Below are 20241 nucleotides of genomic sequence, written 5' to 3'. Positions count from 1 at the left end.
AATGTTTTGAGAGGTGATCGTGGTGATCAATATACAACTATGTAATGAAAAAAAAAAAAATCACAATTCGATACCACTGCACACCCACTAGCGATGGCTAAAATTAAGACTGACCAAATTAAACATTGGAAAGGGTGTGGGTCAATTGTGATTCTCATATGCTGATTGTGGGAATGTGAAATGATATAACCACTTTGGAAAACTGTTGCTCAGTGTCTTAAAAAGTTAATCATATACCTAACATATCACCAAACCATTCTATTTCTATGTATTTATCCAAGATAAATGAAAGCATATACTCATACAAGGACTTGTAAATTAATGTTCACAGCAGTTTTATTTGTAATTGCCATGAACTGGAAACAACCCAAATGGGGGTGAGAAGGGACAGAAAGGTGGGATTATAAGAAGCATGGGAGCAGTGGATATGTGTGGGGTGACATCCTGACGGGTATTACATACATGTCAAGATTTCTAAAGCTGTACAGTTTAAGTATGTGCAGTTTATTGTATGTCATTTATACCTCAATGAAACTGTAAAAAAGAAAAAAAATATTGTGGTTATAAATAAGATAGTCAAGAATAGAAGGCTCTGGGCTGCTTTTCCTTTAGGGGAAACTTGAGCTGCTGTAGCAGCACTCAGATACTCAGAAGAACAAATGATAAGGAGAAACTTTTTTTTTAGCTTGACTTCTGAGCCTCTCCTTAGGTCATGGGCAGAGAGGCAGGTGTGTGTGTGTGTGTGTGTGTGTGTGTGTGTGTGTGTGTGTGTATGTGTGTGAAGGTTAATTGAGAAACTGATATAAAGACCTGTAGAGAGCATTATAAGAGATTTATGTTCTTTCCCTTTTACCATCTTGACCACACAAGCTTGTCTGTGTCAGATCTGAGGAGTGCTCTTTATCTAATAAAATAAGTAATTATTCCCAGGGGGGTGGAAAAAAAAGAATCCTGCCACTGAGCCACCATTGCACCACCTGACATTCTGGTTTTTAAAGAGTGCGTTTTTTAATCTCTCACATTTGTGAAAGTTATAGTTCTTTGGTGGTTATTGTTTTCCAGCTTCATTCCATTGTAATCAGAGAAGTGCTTTGAATAATTTCAGTGTTCTTAACTTTATTATAAAGACCTGTTTTATACCCCAGCATGTGATCTGTCCTGAAGAAGATTCCATGAGCACGAGAGAAGAATGTGTATCCTGGTGTTTGGGGTGTAGTGATTTATATACGTCTGTTAGGTCTGATTCATTTATCAAATTCTTTAAGTTCTGTTTCCTTGGTGATCCTCTGTCTGGTTGTTCTATCTATAGAGGAGAGTTGTGAAACATAGTTTCCACTATTATTGTTGGAACATCTTTCACTCCCTTCAGTTTTGTCCAGTGTTTGCCTCATGTACTTTGGAGCTCCTTGATTGGGAGCATAAACATTTATGATCGTTTTTTTCTTCTTGATGAATTGTCCCTTTTATAAATATGTAGTGTCCTTTGTCTATTATGACTTCTTTACATTTAAAGTCTATTTTGTCTGATATTACAATAGCTACTCCTGCTTTCTTTTAGTTATAGCTTGCTTGAAACATCTTTTATCATCCTTTCATTTTCAGTCTATTTGTATCCTTAGGTCTAAGATGAGTCTCTTGTATGCAGCATATAGGTGAATCATATTTCTTAATCCATTCTGCAAATCTGTATCTTTTAATTGGTGAGTTTTGTCTGTTAACATTCAAAATTATTACTATAAAGGCATTTCTTGAATATAACATCTTATCCTTTGGATTTTATTTGTCAAATCTATCTATTCTTTTCCTTCTTTCTCTTTTTACCCTTCAAGTTACCTTTTCTGGTACTCGTCAGTTCTGTTCCCCCCTCTAGACCTCCTTCCTGTCTTTTTTTTTTTCTGCCAATAGAATTCCCTTTAGTATTTCTCATAGGGCTGGTCTCTTGTTGACAAATTCTCTCAGCCTTTGTCTGTCTGTGAAAATTTTAATCATTCCCTCACTTTTTTTTTTTGTTTTTTACATGAGCAGGCCCCAGGAATCAAACCTGGGTATCCTGCATATCAGACAAGAATTCTACCATTGAGCTACCCTTGCACCAGCCTTCCTTTGCTTTTTTTTTTTTTTTCATGGGCAGGTACCAGGAATCGAACCTGGGTCTCTGGCATGGCAGGTGAGAACTCTGCCTGCTGAGCCACCGTGGCCCACCCCTTCCCTCACTTTCGAAGGACAATTTGACTGGGTACAGAATTCTTGGGTGGAAGTCTTCCTCTTTCAGAATCTTAAATACATATACCACTGCCTTCTCGCCTCCATGGTGCCTGTTGAGTAGTCCGAACTCAGTCTTACGTGGTTTCCCTTGTATGTAGTAGATTGGTTTTCTCTTGCCACTTTTAGGATTTTCTGCATCTCTTCAACATTTGACAGTCTGGTTAGTATGTCTTGGAGTAGGCCTATTTGGATTTATTCTATTTGGGGTTCATTGGGTTTCTTTGATTTGCATATTTATGTTTTTTGTCTCCTCAACTAATCTTCCTAGCCCCTTACTCTTCTATTTTCCTTCTGGGACATTGATGACTCATATTTGTGTCCTTTGTCTTGTCCATCATTTCCCTGAAATCCAATTCAAATTTTTCCATCTTGCTATTTTGTCTTATGTGTGTTCATAATTAGTTGTCCTCTTCTCTTGTGTGGTTATTTTTTCTTCTTCCTCTTCAAATTTGCTGTTGTGTGTCTCTAGTATATTTTTTTATTTGGTCTACCAAATAAAATCTTTCATCTCTGTGATATCTGCTATTTTTCTATTTATTGTTCCACATTCTTCTTTGTGCTCTTCTAGTGTCTTCTTGGTCTCCTTTATGTCGTTAGCCAACCATTTAAATTTATTTAGTAGAGTTGTATGAACATCTTTGATTAGTTGTTACAAAGTCTGTGTCTCCTCCAGTGTTTTAATTTGGTCATTAGGTTGCATTATATTCATGTGCATCTTCATATCCTTTGTGATTTTCTGTTGACACAGGGCATTTAATTATCTTGATAGGGCCTAACTTTGTATTTGCGAGATCGGTGTGGGGCAGGGAATGAGGAGTGATGCACAGATGCACGCGTGCAGTTGGGGGACAGGGATGCTTGGGGCTTGGAAAAGGTGTGGGGTTCAAGTGTGTGTGTGGGGTGGGGCACAGGTCAAGGGTAGAGGGGTGTTGTGGCATTCAGAGAGCATGGTGTGGCTTATTTCTTGTCCCCATCTCCCTGTCCATGCACTCATGAGGGCTACGGGCCTCCATTTGAAAAGGGGCACGTTAGGCTCTTTGTACTAACTGGATGGTCTCCAGGTCTCTGCGTCTCAGTTCCTCAGCCTTTTTGTCCAGGACCTCCCTGTGTGATGTAGAAGACCCTTACAGGTTATTTGCACCCTGGATCCACTGTCTTGGTTGTTTTTCTGTCGCTTCTCTGGCTGTTCCTTGGAGCAGGTGTGCACTTGATCTGTCCTATTTGGCCATCTGTGTGTTGTTGTTTTTTTAATAATGCAATTTTATTGCTACATATATATATTCACATACCATATAATCATCAAAATTGTACGAGTGGTTCACAGTATCATCATATAACTGCATTTGTCATCACAATCAATATTTGAACATTTCCTTACCCTAAAAAAAAAAGAAAAATAACAATGAAAGTGAAAAAGAACTCCAAAATATCTGAGGTCCCCCTCTTCCCCATTATTTATTTATTTTTTCTCTTTTTTTTTTTCTTATCTGTCCATACACTGGATAAAGGGAGTATCAGTCACAAGGCTTTTACAATTGCATAGTCACATCTTTAAAACACTGCATTTGTTCAGTCATCTTCAAGAAGCAAGTCTATTCGATTACAGTTCAGCAGTTTCAGGTATTTCCTTGTAGCTACTCCAGTCCACCAAAAACTGAAAAGGGATATTTATATACTGCATAAGAATAACCTCCAGAATGACCTCTCAACTCCATTTGAAATCTCTCGGGAACTGAAACTATATTTTGTTTCATTTCTCTTCCCTTATTATATGGTCAAGAAGGCTTTCTCACTCCCTCAACACCAGGGCAGACTCGTCCCATGTGGCCAGGGAGATTTACACCCCTGGGAGTCATGTCCTATGTAGAGGGGAGGGCTCTGAGTTTATTTGCCAAGTTGATTTAGAGAGAGGCCACGTCTGAGCAAAAAGAGAGGCTCTCTGTTGTGAGCCATTGATTGTACACCAAATATGGAATGTTTGTATGTTAAGAATATTCATTATTATGTGTTGTCTTGTTTTGTGTATAAAAATATGTTACAAAAAAAATAAAGATTGTACTCTGGAATGTATCCTGTATGTACTTGTTGAAGTGTGCTTTGAAAATTATTGCGTTTTTCTTTCTTTGCTTTGTACGTATATTTTACAATTAAAAAGTTAAAAAAAATTTTAGAAAATAAAAGAGAGAGGCTTTCTGGGGGTGACTCTTAGGCTATAATTAAGTAGACTTAGCTTCCCCTTTGCAGAAATAAGTTTCATAAGGGCAAGCCCCAAGATCAGGTGCCTGACCCATTAAATTGGCAGTCCCCAATGCTTGTGAAACTATCGGGTCTTCCCCAGGTGGGGAAATTTAATATTTCTACCTTTTTCCCCAGGCCTTCAAGGAGACTTTGAAAATACTTTTTAATCTTCTGCCCAGATTACTTTGGGATGTATGGTTACATCACACCAACTTGCAGACTGTTGCCTTTTAAACCTAATGTCCATAGTTGTAAGTTTTAGTCTTTTAGGGTGGGTCAGAAGCTGTTTTAAACCATTCTTATTCTGGAACTTACTCTGTATATTATTTTGGTAGGAATTTTTTTTTAGTTGAATCATCTTTTAAAATTACTTCATGTAAGAAAATAATAAAATAAATTATTTCATGTATAAAATCATATATACAAATGTTAGGTAGAAAATGGTAATGATCCATCCCAGTCAAATGATTTTGAACATCTTTTCATGTGCTTATTAGTCATTTGTACTTTTTCTTTGGAAAAATATCTATTCATGTCATTTAACCATTCTAATAAAAATTCCAACAGGATACTTTGCAGAATGCAAGAGCCAATTATCACGTTTACTTGGAAAGGCAACAGGCCCCAAATAGCCAAAACATTTGAGAAAGTAAAACCAAGTGGAAAGACTCATACTTCTTGACTTTAAAGCTTATTACAAAGTGTAGTAGTCAAAACAGCATGGTACCAGGATAAAAATAGATATACTTATCAATAAAATCGAAATGAGACTTCAAAAACAGACCCTCACTTGTGTGGTCAGTTGATTTTTGTCATGGCTGTTGAGTCCACTCAGCTGGGGCAGAGAAGTTTCTTTAACAAACCACGCTGGGTGAATGAATATCCATGTCCAAAAGAACGAAAGAGGACCCCTATCTCACACTGTATACAAAAATTCACTCAAAATGGATAAAAGGACTATAAAACTCCTAGAAGAAAATGTAGGGAAGCATCTTCAAGATCTTGTGGTAATTGGTAGTTTCTTAGACCTTATACCAAAGCACAAGTGATGCAAGAAGAAAAGATAAATGGGGCCTCTTCAAAGTTGAATTCTTTTGTACATCAAAGGACTTTGCCAAGAAGGTGAGAACATAGGCTACTCAATGAGAGAAAATATTTAGAAACCACATACCTGATAAGAGTTTAATATCCAGGATACACAGAGAAATACTAAACAATAAAATAAAAAAAATTAAAAATGGTTGAAAGATAGGAATAAAATATTTTTCCAAAGAAGAAATACAAATGACTGGAAAGCACATGAAAAGATGTTCAAAATCACTAGCTATTATGGAAATACAAATCAAAACTACAATGAGGTACTATTTCATACCTATTGGAATGGCACCTAAGAAAACAGAACGCTCCACTTGTCCAACAGAACAGTTATTGGAGAGTAGGATTAGAAACACTTACTCGCTGCTGGTGGAAATGTTGAATGCTGCAGTCACTGTAGAAGACAGCTTAGTGATTCCTCAGGAAGCTAAGTATAGAATTGCCCTACAATTCGGCAATCCCGCTGCTAGGTATATACTCAGAATAATAAAAGGAGGGACATAAATAGGTATTTGCACACTGATGTTCTGGTGGCATTATTCACAATTGCCAAAAGCAACCCAAATATCCATCCAATGAATGGACAAAAAAAAAAAAAAAAAAGGCATGGTAGATACATACAATGGAATATTACTCAGCTGTAAGAAAAAATAAAGTCCTGATGCATGTGACAACGTGGATCATTATATTGAGTGAAATAAGCCAGCTGCAAAAGGACACATTGTATAGTCTCATATGAGTTAATTATGATGCGCAAACTCAAAATAGAGTTAAAATCTAGAATATAGGTTACCAGGAGATAGAATGAGGGTAGAGAATGGGGAGCTGATGCTTAATTTCTGCAGAATTTTAATAAGGTTGATTGTAAATGTTTGGAAATGGATAGAGGTGATGGTAGCACATTACTGTAAGGGTAACTAACAGCACTGAATTATCGGTGTGATTATGGTTGAAAGAGGAAGTTTAGGGTTGTGTGTGTCTCTAGAAGGAAAGCTAGAGGATAAAACATCAAACTATAAAATAGTGAACCCTGTTGTGGATTATTACTGTGGTTAATTGTATAAATAAGAATGCTCTTCCATGAAGTAGAGTAAATGCACATCATAAAGTGTTAATGGGGGCGGGTCACAGTGGCTCAGCAAAAAAGTGTTAATAGGCTGGTGTATGAGGGAAAAATGCAACTAATGCAAACTGTAGTTAACAGTAACATTGTAATATTCTTGTATCAGTTGTCACAAAGATGCCACATCAGTGGTGAGTGTCAATAGTAGAGGAGTATAAGGGGTATGGGATTTTTAAAATTTTTTTTGAATAGTGTTCTCAAATTGTGGTGATGAATGCACAACTTTGTGATTATACTGAGAGCCACTGATTGAACACCTTGTATGGATTGTATGATGTGCAAATAAAACTTTAAAAAGTAAAAATTAAAAAATATTGACGTGAGTATCCTTATTGGTGTATGGCTCCTTATGTATGAGCTTCATAAAATTCAGTTTGAATTTTAGGCTTTTTCGCTAAGGTAGGACAAAACATTCTTCAATATTGATCTGATAGCCTTCAAACTTCTGGTGCTGGCTATGGTAGAAATGTTACCTTTTCTTGGCCGTTTAAAATTATATATATATATATATATGTATATTTATTTATATATATATATATTTATATTTATATATGTGTGTGTGTATATATATATACACTTTATTTTTTATTTTTTTTTTTTTGCATAGGCAATCACCGGGAATCGAACCCTGGTCTTTGGCATGGCAGGTGAGAATTCTGCCACTGAGCCACAGTCGCACTGCCCTAAAATCATATTTTTAACAACTAATTTGTATAATTGCATTAAAGGTAACTCCCCTTTAGCTAAGCAAGAGATAGACTTACTAATATCAGGGTAGAACCTCCTTTTCTTTGTCTAAAAAATACAAAAAGAGAGCTGTGTATTATTCAGCCTTTTTGTTGTTTTTCTCAAATCCAGTATATTGAGTACCCAGATTTAATTCATTGTGTTTGATTAGGCAGATTATTTTCTATGGCATTATAATTTGTGATACTTTGATCAAAGAGAAATAAAAGCAGTGCTGTTTTGTTTTTTGTTTTCCTCCCTTAAGGAACCTTGGTCATCATTTGATGTTTATGACAAAAATGGACAATTGGAAAAGCCAAAGCACAGGGTAAAGTGAATGAATACCTTTCCCTTTTTGCCTCTAATTGGAACTTCCTTCATTATTTTTAAGATTATGTGGTATTCTGTAGTCATTAAATTTTAACTTTTAGAATAACTAGTAATGTTCTTTAAAAGTATCTTACTACTTTTCATAAATTGAAGTTATTTTGGTGAAGAGTTGCATTTATCTATTATGCTAGAACAGTAATAGCTTAAACAGAATCTGACTTTTACCTCTTTTGAAATCAAGCCATATTTCAAATTTGGAAAATATGGTCACCTTAACTAATTTGATAAATTAAAAATAAAAGTATACCTTACTAAAGAAAGTCAGAAATTTGTAGTAATACTGCTTATTATGTGGTTCAGTTCACTAACAGTACATCTTTGTTCTCGCCCCAGGCATAGGGCTTATATTTTTGTTCTCGTTTTCTAAAGATCCAAAATGGTGGTGTTATAGATTGATCCTTCATTAAGTTTAGTGAAATTCTATTAAAATAGCTGAAATTTCAAAAATATTGGATTCAATTCAGACATTCCACTTAATAAAATGTTAATGAGACCTACTCCCAGCATGCCAGCTCAGTCCAAAGATCCCATTTGCTTGCTTCGTTGTTTTCTTTCTCACTCTTGATACTAAAGGAGAAAGAAAATGATCAATTTGGAGATGGTCTAATTTTAGAGAAGTCTGTCATCATTATAATTTTAGTTGTTTTTCCCTATTTGTAAGAATAGCTTATGTAGTCTCACAGAATAGAGTAGGAATAAAATGTTGTAGCTTGGATACCATTAAAGACTTATACAAATGTCCCCCAAATTAAGAACCCCTTACATAAGATACTTTCTCATTTTCTCAATGAGAAGATTGAAAGCTAAAAAAGTTTAGATATAGAAATTTTTAGAAATGAAGATGAAATAACTAAATGTTATGTTTCATGAGAATTTTATTCAGATATTTCATGTGTCTTTGATATCAGTGTGTTCATAATCTCTATAGAAGCACTTTGAGGTATTTAGAGCATATTGTCTCATTGCCTATCTTAGTTGTTTGTGATTTCCCACTTTTTTTGAAACCATATGTTTATGCTCTTACCAGAACTTTTGTCCCAAGCTGTGAATAACCATTCAGTAACAATGGGAAAGTTGTTTTTTTTTTCTCCATTTACCAGATAAATATATATCCTGACTCCAGAACTATTTTCCTTGTTTCTTCTGAAATTCATCTTTGAAAGATTTATTAACAACTATATTGTCCATCCAGTTGTAACAAAGGTGCCACATCAATGCAAAATTTTAATAGTAGGGAAAACTGATGTGGAGTAGTGGTACATGGGAACTGATTTTTCTGTAAACGTAAAACTGCTCAAATTAAAGAAACAAGCAAAAAAAACATGCTAGGGATTGGTAATACATTATTCTTAGGTTAATTGCAAATTGTTATGATGATATTGCTAAAAAAAAGAAAAGAAACATCATTCTTAGCTCATAAAAGGCACAGAAACAGGCTATGGATTGTAGTTTGCTGTCCCCTGTACTAGAGGATTACTGAGTTTTTAAAATATCCATTAAAATATTTTTAAATATTTTAAATTAAAAATTGTAAGTCAACTATATTTTTATCCTAGGATCTGGTATTGTACCTAAAATGTAGCAGGGACTCAGTACATGTTAGTGTCATGGTGGGATTTGATCTTACTCTACTTACCAACCAATGAGTTGACATAGTACTGTTTCACTTAAGCTGGCCAAAGACACGTGATCCTTGAGTTAAGCAAGGGCTTTATCTCATGGCACAGCTTGCAGCAAGAGCGCCAGCAGATTTGCTCCAGTTCCTTTTGCCCTCAGTTCCCATGGGCAATGTGCTATAGCTTGGATGCCATGCATACAGTGGGTTTGCATTGCAGTTGGGAACCCAGAGCTGGGGAAGTCCACCTTTTCTATAGCAAACCTTAAGTAGGCCCATACTTTGTCTTAGAAGGAGACATGACCTTATTTCTCAAGGTTGCTGTCTAAAAACAACCTGAAAAATGGCTCAGGTGAAGAGCAGTCAGGGCCCTGCATTCTTGGCAGCACAGCAAGAACTTATAGAGACACTCAGGGTCTATTGTGATTGCCTCTTTCAACAACTAGCTTGAATGAGTGAATGAGTGAACAATGTCTTTCTTACTCTGGCAATATTTTATGACTAATACAAGTTTTTCCTTCTCTCCAGGAATCAGAACAAATACAACAAAACCTGTATTTTATTCAAATGACTCCTCATAGAAATTTGTTCACAGAAAACTTAACACCTATTAACTATGATGTCTTTTTTCACATGTTAAAGCAGTGTTTTGGGAAGCGCAATGCCAGGCTAGTAGATCATTTACGGTAAGAAAAAAGAACAAAATCAAGTATAAAAGTAACAATTTCATGTGAGAATGACTCTTTCATGTTAAAGATCCATTCTTTATATCTTGATTCACAGAGTAAGGTACTGTGTTTTCACTCACATATTTCAAAATACTTCTTCTCCCTGTGTAAAATTTAAGAAAAAAAATAGATTTTCCACATAATCTCCCACTGAGCTTCATTTTTTTTCCTTCTTTGAGTAAATAATCAGGTATGTTACCAAGTTGTATGTTTGTCTGAGAATATCCACAATTAACCTAAAAGAAGAACTAGGCTCTTGCTGTTGGCTCAGGCAGAGAAAGTCAGCCCTGCTGGGAGCTGACCACCACCTGCCTCTTGTCTTTACCTGTCCTATGTGTTTCTATTTCCGAACCAAAGCAGAGGTACACAATGGACCAGTCTACAACCCTGGTCCTTTTGCCTTGGACCTGATTCTATGGTTCTAGCCAACACTTAATAAAAATTACATGTTACTACCTAGTTTGCTTCTATATAATTTTTATATAGGGCTGGTATGTATAGTTCCTTAAGTCATGCATTGTATCTTTGATAATTTAATGTATATTTGTGAATGAACTGTTGATTGAACCATATCTACGTAAAAATAAATGTTAAAAAATGGCAATAGACCAGTATAATTTATTTTTTCTTTGTGATGGTGGCTATTTTGAGTGAAAATATCAAGAAATTAGGAAATGAAGGAACAAATATGATAAACCATGGTCAAAATGTTAAAAGTCCCCTTGGAGATCTTTATGGATCAAACGCATGTTTACACTTGTCACCAAGACATTCAAAGTCAGAGGTATTGGAAGTATTTTCTACCATAATATTTTATCACAGTTGTTTACTTTTTTGTCAGAGGCTTATTGATGGCTTCTTGCCAGGCAAATATATAAGGCATCCTTCTGCTTTATGATTTTTTTCATTAGTGATTACTTCTGAAAATGTGAAAAATTATTCCCATTTTGAAAATTGCCAAGTAACAATCTCAGCTTTTTGTATGTATTGAATGTAGGATTTTATATGAAGTTAATATTTTTGCAAAGAGACCAAAAGGATAAAAGAGACTGAAGAATGTTTAAAGCAGTATTAGATTGGAATTTTGTGAAAGAATTATGATTAAAATATGTTAACGCCTAAATTTGCCATTTTCGTGACAGATTAACTGTGAAAGACTTTAGGAAAAACTTAGTTAAGTGCTGCCTATAATATATGTAGCTTTAACATTGAATAAGATCTATTTTGTAAGTTAGGGAATTTTAATTGGGCTTAGGAGCCATCTCTATCAATGTTAACCAAAAGTCATGAAAATGACTTTAACAGATTTGCTTTGTATTTCCTTTGCAGTTCTTTGAGTCCAGTTGATGCAATGGATGTATTGACACAAGCAAGAAAAAATGACAAAGTGAAAACAACCAGTATGTACCCTCAGGACTTCAAGAATCTTTTTGAAATAATAGAATGTTCCAAAGATTATACCTATAAATGGGTGTGTAATGACATCATGGAAGAACAGAATTGTGGAGGAAAATAGAATGTCCCCACATTAGGTGGAGCCATTCATTTGGAAATTATGACACAAATAAGTTTGCAAAGCTGAAATCCTTTCAACAGGAAATAACTTTTCCTGTTTTGCATAGACTAGGCAGATCATTTCTTCTAAAGTTGATACCACTGGTATATTGGATAAACAATGGCTGCTATTTTATTCACAACTGAATAAAATAAAAATTTCAGTTAATTGTGGATTTGATCAAATTGAACTTGTTTTAAGTTCCTATCTACTGTAAACATATTGGTAGTTGTAGGATACTACCAAATGAAATTTAATTTAGTTTAAAAAATTCTTTTGGCCCAAACATCTTACACGGTATTGATTTAAATATTGCACTTTCACTGTTGCTGATTTTTGCATCCCGGGAGGCAAAAGAGTTTGAAAATTATTAAGCTTAGAAATAAACTTATTTAAGTGTTTTGTTTTACTTTTCAATTTGTTGAAATATATTATCAAGTACTGTACAATGAAATTATTTACGTTGTAATATGATTTGTTTTTTAGAAATTAAATTATTTTAAGTAATATGATTTTGTTATGGTTTTTTTTACCTCTAAATACTTAATGAAACATTAAATTTACCCTCATTTACTTTAATTCTGTCATTATATTCAGTGTATTTTCAATGACTGTTTCCGTATGTGTTACTCAAAGTCTCTTCATTTTTGTTCCATTAATAAAGTTCATTTGAACAGTGGAGTAGTTGAGACATATCTAATCTTCCCATTTAAATTTCTTTGCTATCATAACACTTCAAAATACTTAAACATGTTATTAGTAAGTAACTCTTTATCAGGCATATTCTTAGTAACATCCGAACCAGTTTTACCCAACTTCTCTTGTCATTGATTTACAACCCAATCTCTCTGGAAACTCTGAATTCTCTTCCTTCTCTTGGAATTCCTACCCTTTGTTTACCAAATCTGGTTAATGTTTATGTTATTCAGTCTTCCTTCTCACTGCTTCCTCCCTAGTTTTACTCTTTATTCTGTACCCAAGATTTTTCTGAAGCTTCTTTGATTTCCTTCCATCTTCCAATCCATCTTACATATCTCTGCCTTATTAATCTTTCTAAAACATCTATTTCACTTTATTCTTTTTTATCATGAACATTTTTTAGAACATTTGCATCATGCCAGAAAAAAGAAATAAAAAGAAAAACATCATACATCTTATATCCTTTACCCCTCTCTCTCATTGACCACTAGTATTTCCATCTACCCAATTTATTTTACCCCTTATCCCCCCTATTATTTATTTTTTATCCATATTTTTTTACTCATCTGTCCTTATCCTGAATAAAAGGAGCATTAGACGCAGGGTTTTCATAATCACAGAGTCACATGGGAAAAGTTGTATCTTTAGACAATCGTCTTCAAGAATCAAGTCTACACAAACACAGCTGAACAGTTTCAGGTACTTCCCTCCAGCCACTCCAATGCACCATAAACTAAAAAGGGTTATCTATATAATGCATAAGAATAACCTCTCGACTCTTGGAAATCTCTCAGCCACTGACTCTGTCTCAATCCTCTCTATCTGCTTTTGCTCAAGATTTTCTCTATCCCTTGACGCCAAGTCCCAGCTCATCCCAGGAGTTCTGTCCCGCATTGCCAGGGGAGGTTTACATCCCTGGGAGTCATGTCGTTTGGGGGGGGGGAGGGTGGGCTCGCTATAGATTCTTGATAAAAAACTTAGTTCTAAGGTTTAGGACCTCTAAACCTTGGTTTCTAAAATCTTTCTCATAGGATTACTGTCAAAAGTAGTAAATGAGTTAACAAAGTGCTTAGAAGAGAAAGTGGAAGAGAGGTAGCTATAAATATTGGTATGATTTATTGTCCTTCCCCAGCTCTTCTATGTAAGTAGCAAGAGACTTCCTTCGCTCTTCATTCTTCATACAAAAAACTAAAAGAAAAATAAAATTGGCAATTGCTCATTTATAGAAAAATGTAAATAATTAATGAAGCTTAACGTGTAGGTGATTATGGTGATGAAAGTGCCTTCCCAGAATTTGGAATTAAGTTTAGCCCTCTAATTACATAGTAAAAACCCAGAGAGGTCAAATGCCCAGAGCACTGACCTCAGGAGAGGTCAGCTAAGTTAACTAAAAACTTAGTCTGTTTTCCACTGCAATAATGAATATGTTTACACTTAAAGTAACTAATAGAATTTCAGCATCTAAAGCATATAAAATATTTCTCAAGCCAAGTTAATTCTAGAATGTTTATTTAAATTGGAAAATAAATTCCAAGTATTAATCCAAAGAAGACCCTGTTCATGTTAATAGAACCAATTACATATGACTACAACCCATGAATTCATACTATTATCAATTGCACGTAAGTTCTGGAATTCCAAAACCAAAAGCAAAGGTGAATAAATTTGGCTCCCCAAAAATGAGGCCCGAACTGAATTTTGGTAAATTTGTAAATAATGCAAGTATAAGATACAAAATTTAAAAGATAAATAAGGTATATAATAAAAGTTTCTTTTCCATCCTTTCAGAAATTGATTTATGTGTAGGCAAGTATGTATATATGTATTTTTTTAAGGAAAATGTTAGATTATTTTCTATATTTTAGTGCTCCTGATCTTTTTTCATTTAGTATATTTTAAAGGATCTTTCATGTTAGAGCAAATAGAATTGCCACATCACATATTTTTACTGAAGTTTATCATTCATATAGGAAAGGACTCCTAAATGTACAACTCAAAGAATTATCTGTAAGTAAACATCCCCATGTACCCATCCTGGGCAATAGAAAATTATCCCTTCTTATGCTCCCACCTAGAAGAGTCAAAACTCCCTTATCCTCAACCCTCATCCTGATTTTAAACACCATAACAGTGGCCTTCCTGTTTTTGAACTTTATACCCATAGAACTATTTAGTACATAATTTTAGCGTTGCTACTTTCATTCATCCTTATGTCTGTTGTGTTTAACCATCATCTTAAAAAAAAATTCCTCATAATCTCACAAATGTTTTTGGTATGGTTGGTTGATTGTTTTTAGAGTTGTATGTTTGATTCAGAATCCAAATAAAGTCTACATAAGGCATTTGATTAATATATGTCTTTAGTCTTTTATAATGCATAGATTTTCCACTCGCCATTTTTTTACATTCAATTTATTTTGTTGAAGAAACTAAGTCAAATGTTATATACTGTTCTAGTTTTCTATCTGCTGGAATGCAATATACCAGAAACAGAATATACCAGAAACAGAATGGCTTTTAAAAAGGGGAATTTAATAAGTTGCTGGTTTACAGTTCTAAGGCCGAGAAAATGCCCCTATTAAAACAAGTCTATAGAAATGTCCAATTTAAGGCATCCAGGGAAAGATACCTTGGTTCAAGAAGGCCAGTGAAGTTCAGGGTTTCTCTCTCATCTGAGGAGGCACATGGTGAACACAGTCAGGGCTTCTCTCTCAGCTGGAAGGGCACATGGTGAACACGGTGTCATCTGTTAGCTTTCTCTCCTGGCTTCCGGTTTCATGAAGCTCCCTTGGAGGCATTTTCCTTCTTCATCTCCAAAGGTCTCTGGTTCATGGACTCTCTGCTTTGTGATGCTGCAGCATTCTCTGCTCTCTCTGAATCTCCTTCAGTCACCAAAATGCTTCCTCTTTTATAGGACTCCAGAAACATCAAGACCCACCCAAATGGGTGGAGACATGTCATCACCTAATCCAGTTTAACAACCACTCATGATTAAATCACATCTCCAGGGAGATGATCTGATTATATGTTTGAAACTGAAACTGAAAAGTATTGAATAGGGATTATTCTGCCTTTACAGAATGGGATTTTGATTAAAACATGGCTTTTCTAGGGGACGTACATCCTTTCAAACCAGCACGTATATTATTTAAGTTGCATTAGTGTGGTACATTTGTTAAAATTGAGAGAACATTATTATAATTATTCACTTAACTATAGTCCATATTTTACATTAGAGTTCCTTGCTTGTGTTGTACAGTCCTGGGTTTTTAAAAAATTTTTGCTTAGTAATATATATATGAGCTAAAATTTCCCCTTTTGACTGCAGTCAAATACACAATTCCATGCTGCTAATGGTTGTTTAATTAACAATAATTAATAATTGCTGTTCACAATGCAGTGCTATTATCACCACCATCCAGCACCACCAAAAACTTTTCCATCACCCCAAATAGAAATTCTGCACCATTTGAGTGTTAACTCCCCATTCCCTACACTCACCCTGGCCCCTGGTAATCTGCATTATAGTTCTTGACTCTGTGAATTTGCTTATTGTGATTATTTCATATCAGCAAAATTATACAATATCTGTTCTTTTGTGTCTGACTTATTTCTCTCAATACGATATCTTCAAGTCCAAATTGTCTTCTTTTTTTTTTTTTTGTATGCTGTATGGTGGGGGTCATATTTCATCCTTTTTCCACGTGAATATCCCATTATTGCAGCCTTATTTGTTGATTTGTTTTTTTTGTTTGTTTGCTTGTTTGTTTTGTTTTTGGGGAGTACACGGGCCAGAAATTGAACCCAGGCCTCCTGCATGGCAGGTGAGAATTCTACGGAACTACTGTTGCACACACACACACCCAATTGTCTTTTAACTTGTTCTCTTTGTCCCCTGTATTTCCTAAAATCTAGTAGCTAGATCCAGAGGCTTGAGCAAATTCAGATTCAGTTTTTGACAATAATGCAGAATAGGTGGTACTGTGTCTTCTATTGCATCACTTCACGGAGACATATACTGTGGGTTTCCTTTTGTGTGTGTGAAGTTAAGCTTGATAAATCAGTTCAGATATTAGCCTATCCATCCATGGTATAATACCCATCAGCTTTTCAAGTAATAATTTTAGCAACCATTGAGGATTACTGCCTAGTCCCATTATGTCATTAGTTGCTGCATTTTCAAACATTTCTATTGTAAAATAAAGCATAGATAATACATAAAAAGCCACACAAAATAAGTGATTCTTCATGAATGAAGACAGATTCTTGAAACCACCACTCTGGCTAAGAACTAGAACTGCGTCAGCCATTCCAGAAGCTCCTGCATATTTCCTGTTCCAATCTCAAGCCTCTTCCTCCCCTCAAATATAGCAGGATCCTGATTTTACAATAATAATTTCCTTCTGTTTCTTTATAGATCTATATCCTTGCGTGCGTCCCAGACACTATAGTTTAGTCTTGCCCATTTATTTAATTTATGTCTTTTAAGTGTCTTTTAGTGTAAAGGTTTTCCCCTCCATTCCTCATTTCCTCATAATTTATCTGTTGAAGAACCCAGGGCATTTAACCTATCTATGGAGTTTCCCACTGTTTGGATTTTGTGACTCATGTGTACTTCAACATGTTCCTCTGTGCTAATTCTTGAAAATTAGCAGCTGGATCCAGAGTTTTAATCAGATTCATGCTTTATCCCTCTGAACAGAGTAAATAGGTGGCCGTTATTCAATGGAATTTTCTAGGGGAGCAGAATTGACAGGAGATGTCTTTAAATATTATGAGATTTTATAAAAATTTTCTCACACAACTACAGGGATGCACAAATCCAAATTCTATAGGGCAGGCTGCAAGCTGGGAACCCTGGAGAAACTTCTGACTGCTGAAGTAATCACTTCTCATTTTAGAGCCTTCAACTGATTGATGAGACTCGTCTCATTGTTGAAGACAATCTCCTCAATTGATTATAGACATAATAAGCCATAGACGCAATTAACCTACTGAAGATTTAAATCCACAAAATATCCCTACAGTAACAATCAGGCCAGCGCTTTCTTAACTAAACGAATGAGCACCATAAACTGCCCAAGTCAACACAAAAACTTTACCATCAGAGTGACACTGGGTTTTTTCATCAGAAGTCAGTTTATGATTGATTCTCTTGCTTTTTGTGATATACGCAGCTTTTAATTCTCAGTGCCTAAATCTATCAATTCATTGGGGGCTGTAAAATGATGATATTCTGATTCTATCATTTATTTTTTATTAATTGAAATACTTCTGTAAAGTGATACTTACCTCAATTTATTATTTTGTTATACTGTGGTATATTTCATATAGTGAAGTCGGGCTAAATGCTTGTTTTTTTAGATAATGATTTAATTCTTTATCCCTCAAAGGTAAGAAATTATTTCTTAAAAATATCATTATGAGTTGATGGATTTAAATATATATATATATATATATATATATATATATATATACACACTAGGTTTCAATCATCTACAGTTAGTATATTTTTGAATCTTAATTGTCCTATCTTTGGCCAGTGGGAGCTTCTCCAAGTTAGCTTCTGAGTACTTTTGACATGATTCTAAGTAGTCTTAGCCAGCTTCCTTAAGTTGTAGTATAGTTGTGGTATACCATATTTACTATTTACTCTAGTTATAGTATACCATATTCTCAGTATAGTATGGGTATATGTTCAATATACCCTTATTGTGCAAATAACCATTTTATACCATATTCTCTCCCTAGATGTTTAATTCTCACCACTAGTCCATATGTTGTTTTCTATCTAGTCCACTTTGGTTGTTTAAGGATTCATGGGATCAATATTCCCTGAGTTCTTGCATGTGAATAATAGTTTGGACCCTTATATTTGAAAGTCAATTTTGCTGGATGAAGACCTTAGCACTTTGAGTACTTTAAATTTATTGTTCCATTTTTTTCCTAGCATAAAGTTGCTATTAATAAATGACTATTGTTTTTATCTAGTTGCCCAAACGATGTTTTCCTATTCTTGACTTTTTGCTTATTGTATCATTGGAAGTACAATTGGAGGACACAGGTCAAAGGTGACATCTGGACCTAGCATCAAATCCTTTCACTAGAGAAGAGGAGCTGGACACTCTGATCCAGCTGCTTGTCCTTAGCAGAGGCAAGCTATACTGGCCAGAAAAGCTCGATCAAAAGGCTGTGACAATAACAGGCTTCTATTTGAACTTGAAATTGACAATAGCAGCCCAAGACTTTTTATCTCAGAAGCAAGCAATGGGCATCAGGAAGGTTCAGCAAAAGGTATCTACAGACATGCAGAGAGGTTCAGGGATGGCAACTCCTATATTTCTGTGCTCTTTAACCATGCTTTGCTCATACTCTGAATGCAGAGATTTGACAGATGAGTGAATGGCTGGGTCTCACTGCCCACTCATCTCTTCATGAATCTGAGGGTGGTGCAGTGTGCTGTGTGCAGTGCACCAGCTAGGGAAGGAATGGACTTCCTAGCTGCAGGTTTGGGACATAAAAAGAAGGTAGGGTCTCTGTTATTAAGATGGCTATGTGAAGCTAGGATAATTTGATATTAAGCCCCAGAAATTACTTAAAGTCTTCATTTTAGGCCTGGGTTTGGGGATCTTTGGACCCCAACTGTGGGGAGGAAGAGGGCTGTGTACATTGGGAATTAATATTAATATGATGCATAGTGTCTTTCTTACCAAGCCAGGAAACTCACTGTCCTTTGCGTAGTCCAGAGAATGGAGCTAAGGAATTGTAAGCATCCAGGTCCCCCACTTAAAAAGGCCCTTTACCAGGCCTTACATGTTCTCCCTGAGACACATAGGAAGGAAGAATTTGCCACAAGTGCGTGGGTACCTTGGAACACTGACCCAGCTTGCCGTCACCCACGATTCCCCAGGGGGAGTTCTGAGGCTACCAGCACAACCACCAGCCACTGTGGCCACTGTCCCTGTGGATCTCACTTATTATCTGGAGTTTATCTTTTATCCCAAGGAGAAGGATCTAAAAGAGCCACTGATCGGGGACCACTATGAACCAGGCTTCATGGCCACTTCACCCACCTACTCAGGACCAACTTGGAGAGGTAGGGTGTGGGGAATGTGGGAGGAGCAGTCTTTAAGGACTTGGCTGAGCAGGACTTGCACAGTGTGGAGGAAGATCCAAAGGCTGGAGTTCTCCGGAAGCTTGCCCTAAGGCCAGAAGCACCAGCCGTGCAAGACACTGCAAAGGAAATTAGAGACATGGAATTACCAATAATTAGTTAAGAGCTGAAAGAAAATTTTCTAAATTACCAATTATAAAAAAACAAATTTCAATGAACAATGCTAGAGGAAAGACTGAATTACATTTTTATTCGATGTATAGAACTGATATTGTTATATAATTGTTGTCCTATGAAGAAGTGATCAAAGAGTGTGCAACCAAAAATGTACGGGAAAAAAATATCACCAAGGTCTACACAGTTAATTTATAATGATAATAATACAATATTTAGGGGGATTTTGTTGTGTTTATGGTATTTTCAGCTCTTTAAATTTGTAATTGTGATTTCTTTTCTCACTCTACATACTAACTTTTATGCTTAATTTCCTATTCATAGTTTTGTATTCCTTTCCTTAAAGCAAGCTCCCCAAAATATGTAAGCCAAGCCTTAGGCCCAGAAAACCTGGACTTGCCCAATGGAATAATAATAACACCATAATAATACAACAGTCCTAACAGCCTACAATGGGAATCATGCATATTCAGTAACAAAGGGATTAATTTAGTTTTATGTCTTATTGAAGAATGAGAA

At 35.4% G+C, this 20241-nt stretch overlaps 1 protein-coding gene across 3 annotated transcripts in view; it reads left to right on the top strand.

Moving 5' to 3' along the window:
• TFB2M (transcription factor B2, mitochondrial) overlaps positions 1-12244 on the top strand; it is a 36795-nt gene extending 24551 nt beyond the window's left edge. Inside the window, exons 6-8 of one of the 3 annotated variants that reach the window (XM_077168532.1) lie at positions 7713-7775; positions 10098-10138; positions 11510-12244. In XM_077168532.1, coding sequence (XP_077024647.1) covers positions 7713-7775; positions 10098-10138; positions 11510-11696 — 291 coding nt within the window. In that variant the 3' untranslated portion in view covers positions 11697-12244. Of the gene's footprint in view, positions 1-7712; positions 7776-9980; positions 10139-11509 lie in introns of all 3 variants that reach the window. The other 2 variants (XM_077168531.1, XM_077168530.1) reach the window with 2 other exon arrangements.
• Positions 12245-20241: the final 7997 nt, after the last annotated feature.

Source organism: Tamandua tetradactyla, chromosome 7 (genome assembly GCF_023851605.1).
Source record: "Tamandua tetradactyla isolate mTamTet1 chromosome 7, mTamTet1.pri, whole genome shotgun sequence".
In the NCBI taxonomy this organism is placed as follows: domain Eukaryota; kingdom Metazoa; phylum Chordata; class Mammalia; order Pilosa; family Myrmecophagidae; genus Tamandua; species Tamandua tetradactyla.
Note: the sequence above shows the minus strand (reverse complement) of the source record. Positions and strands in the feature narration are given on the sequence as shown.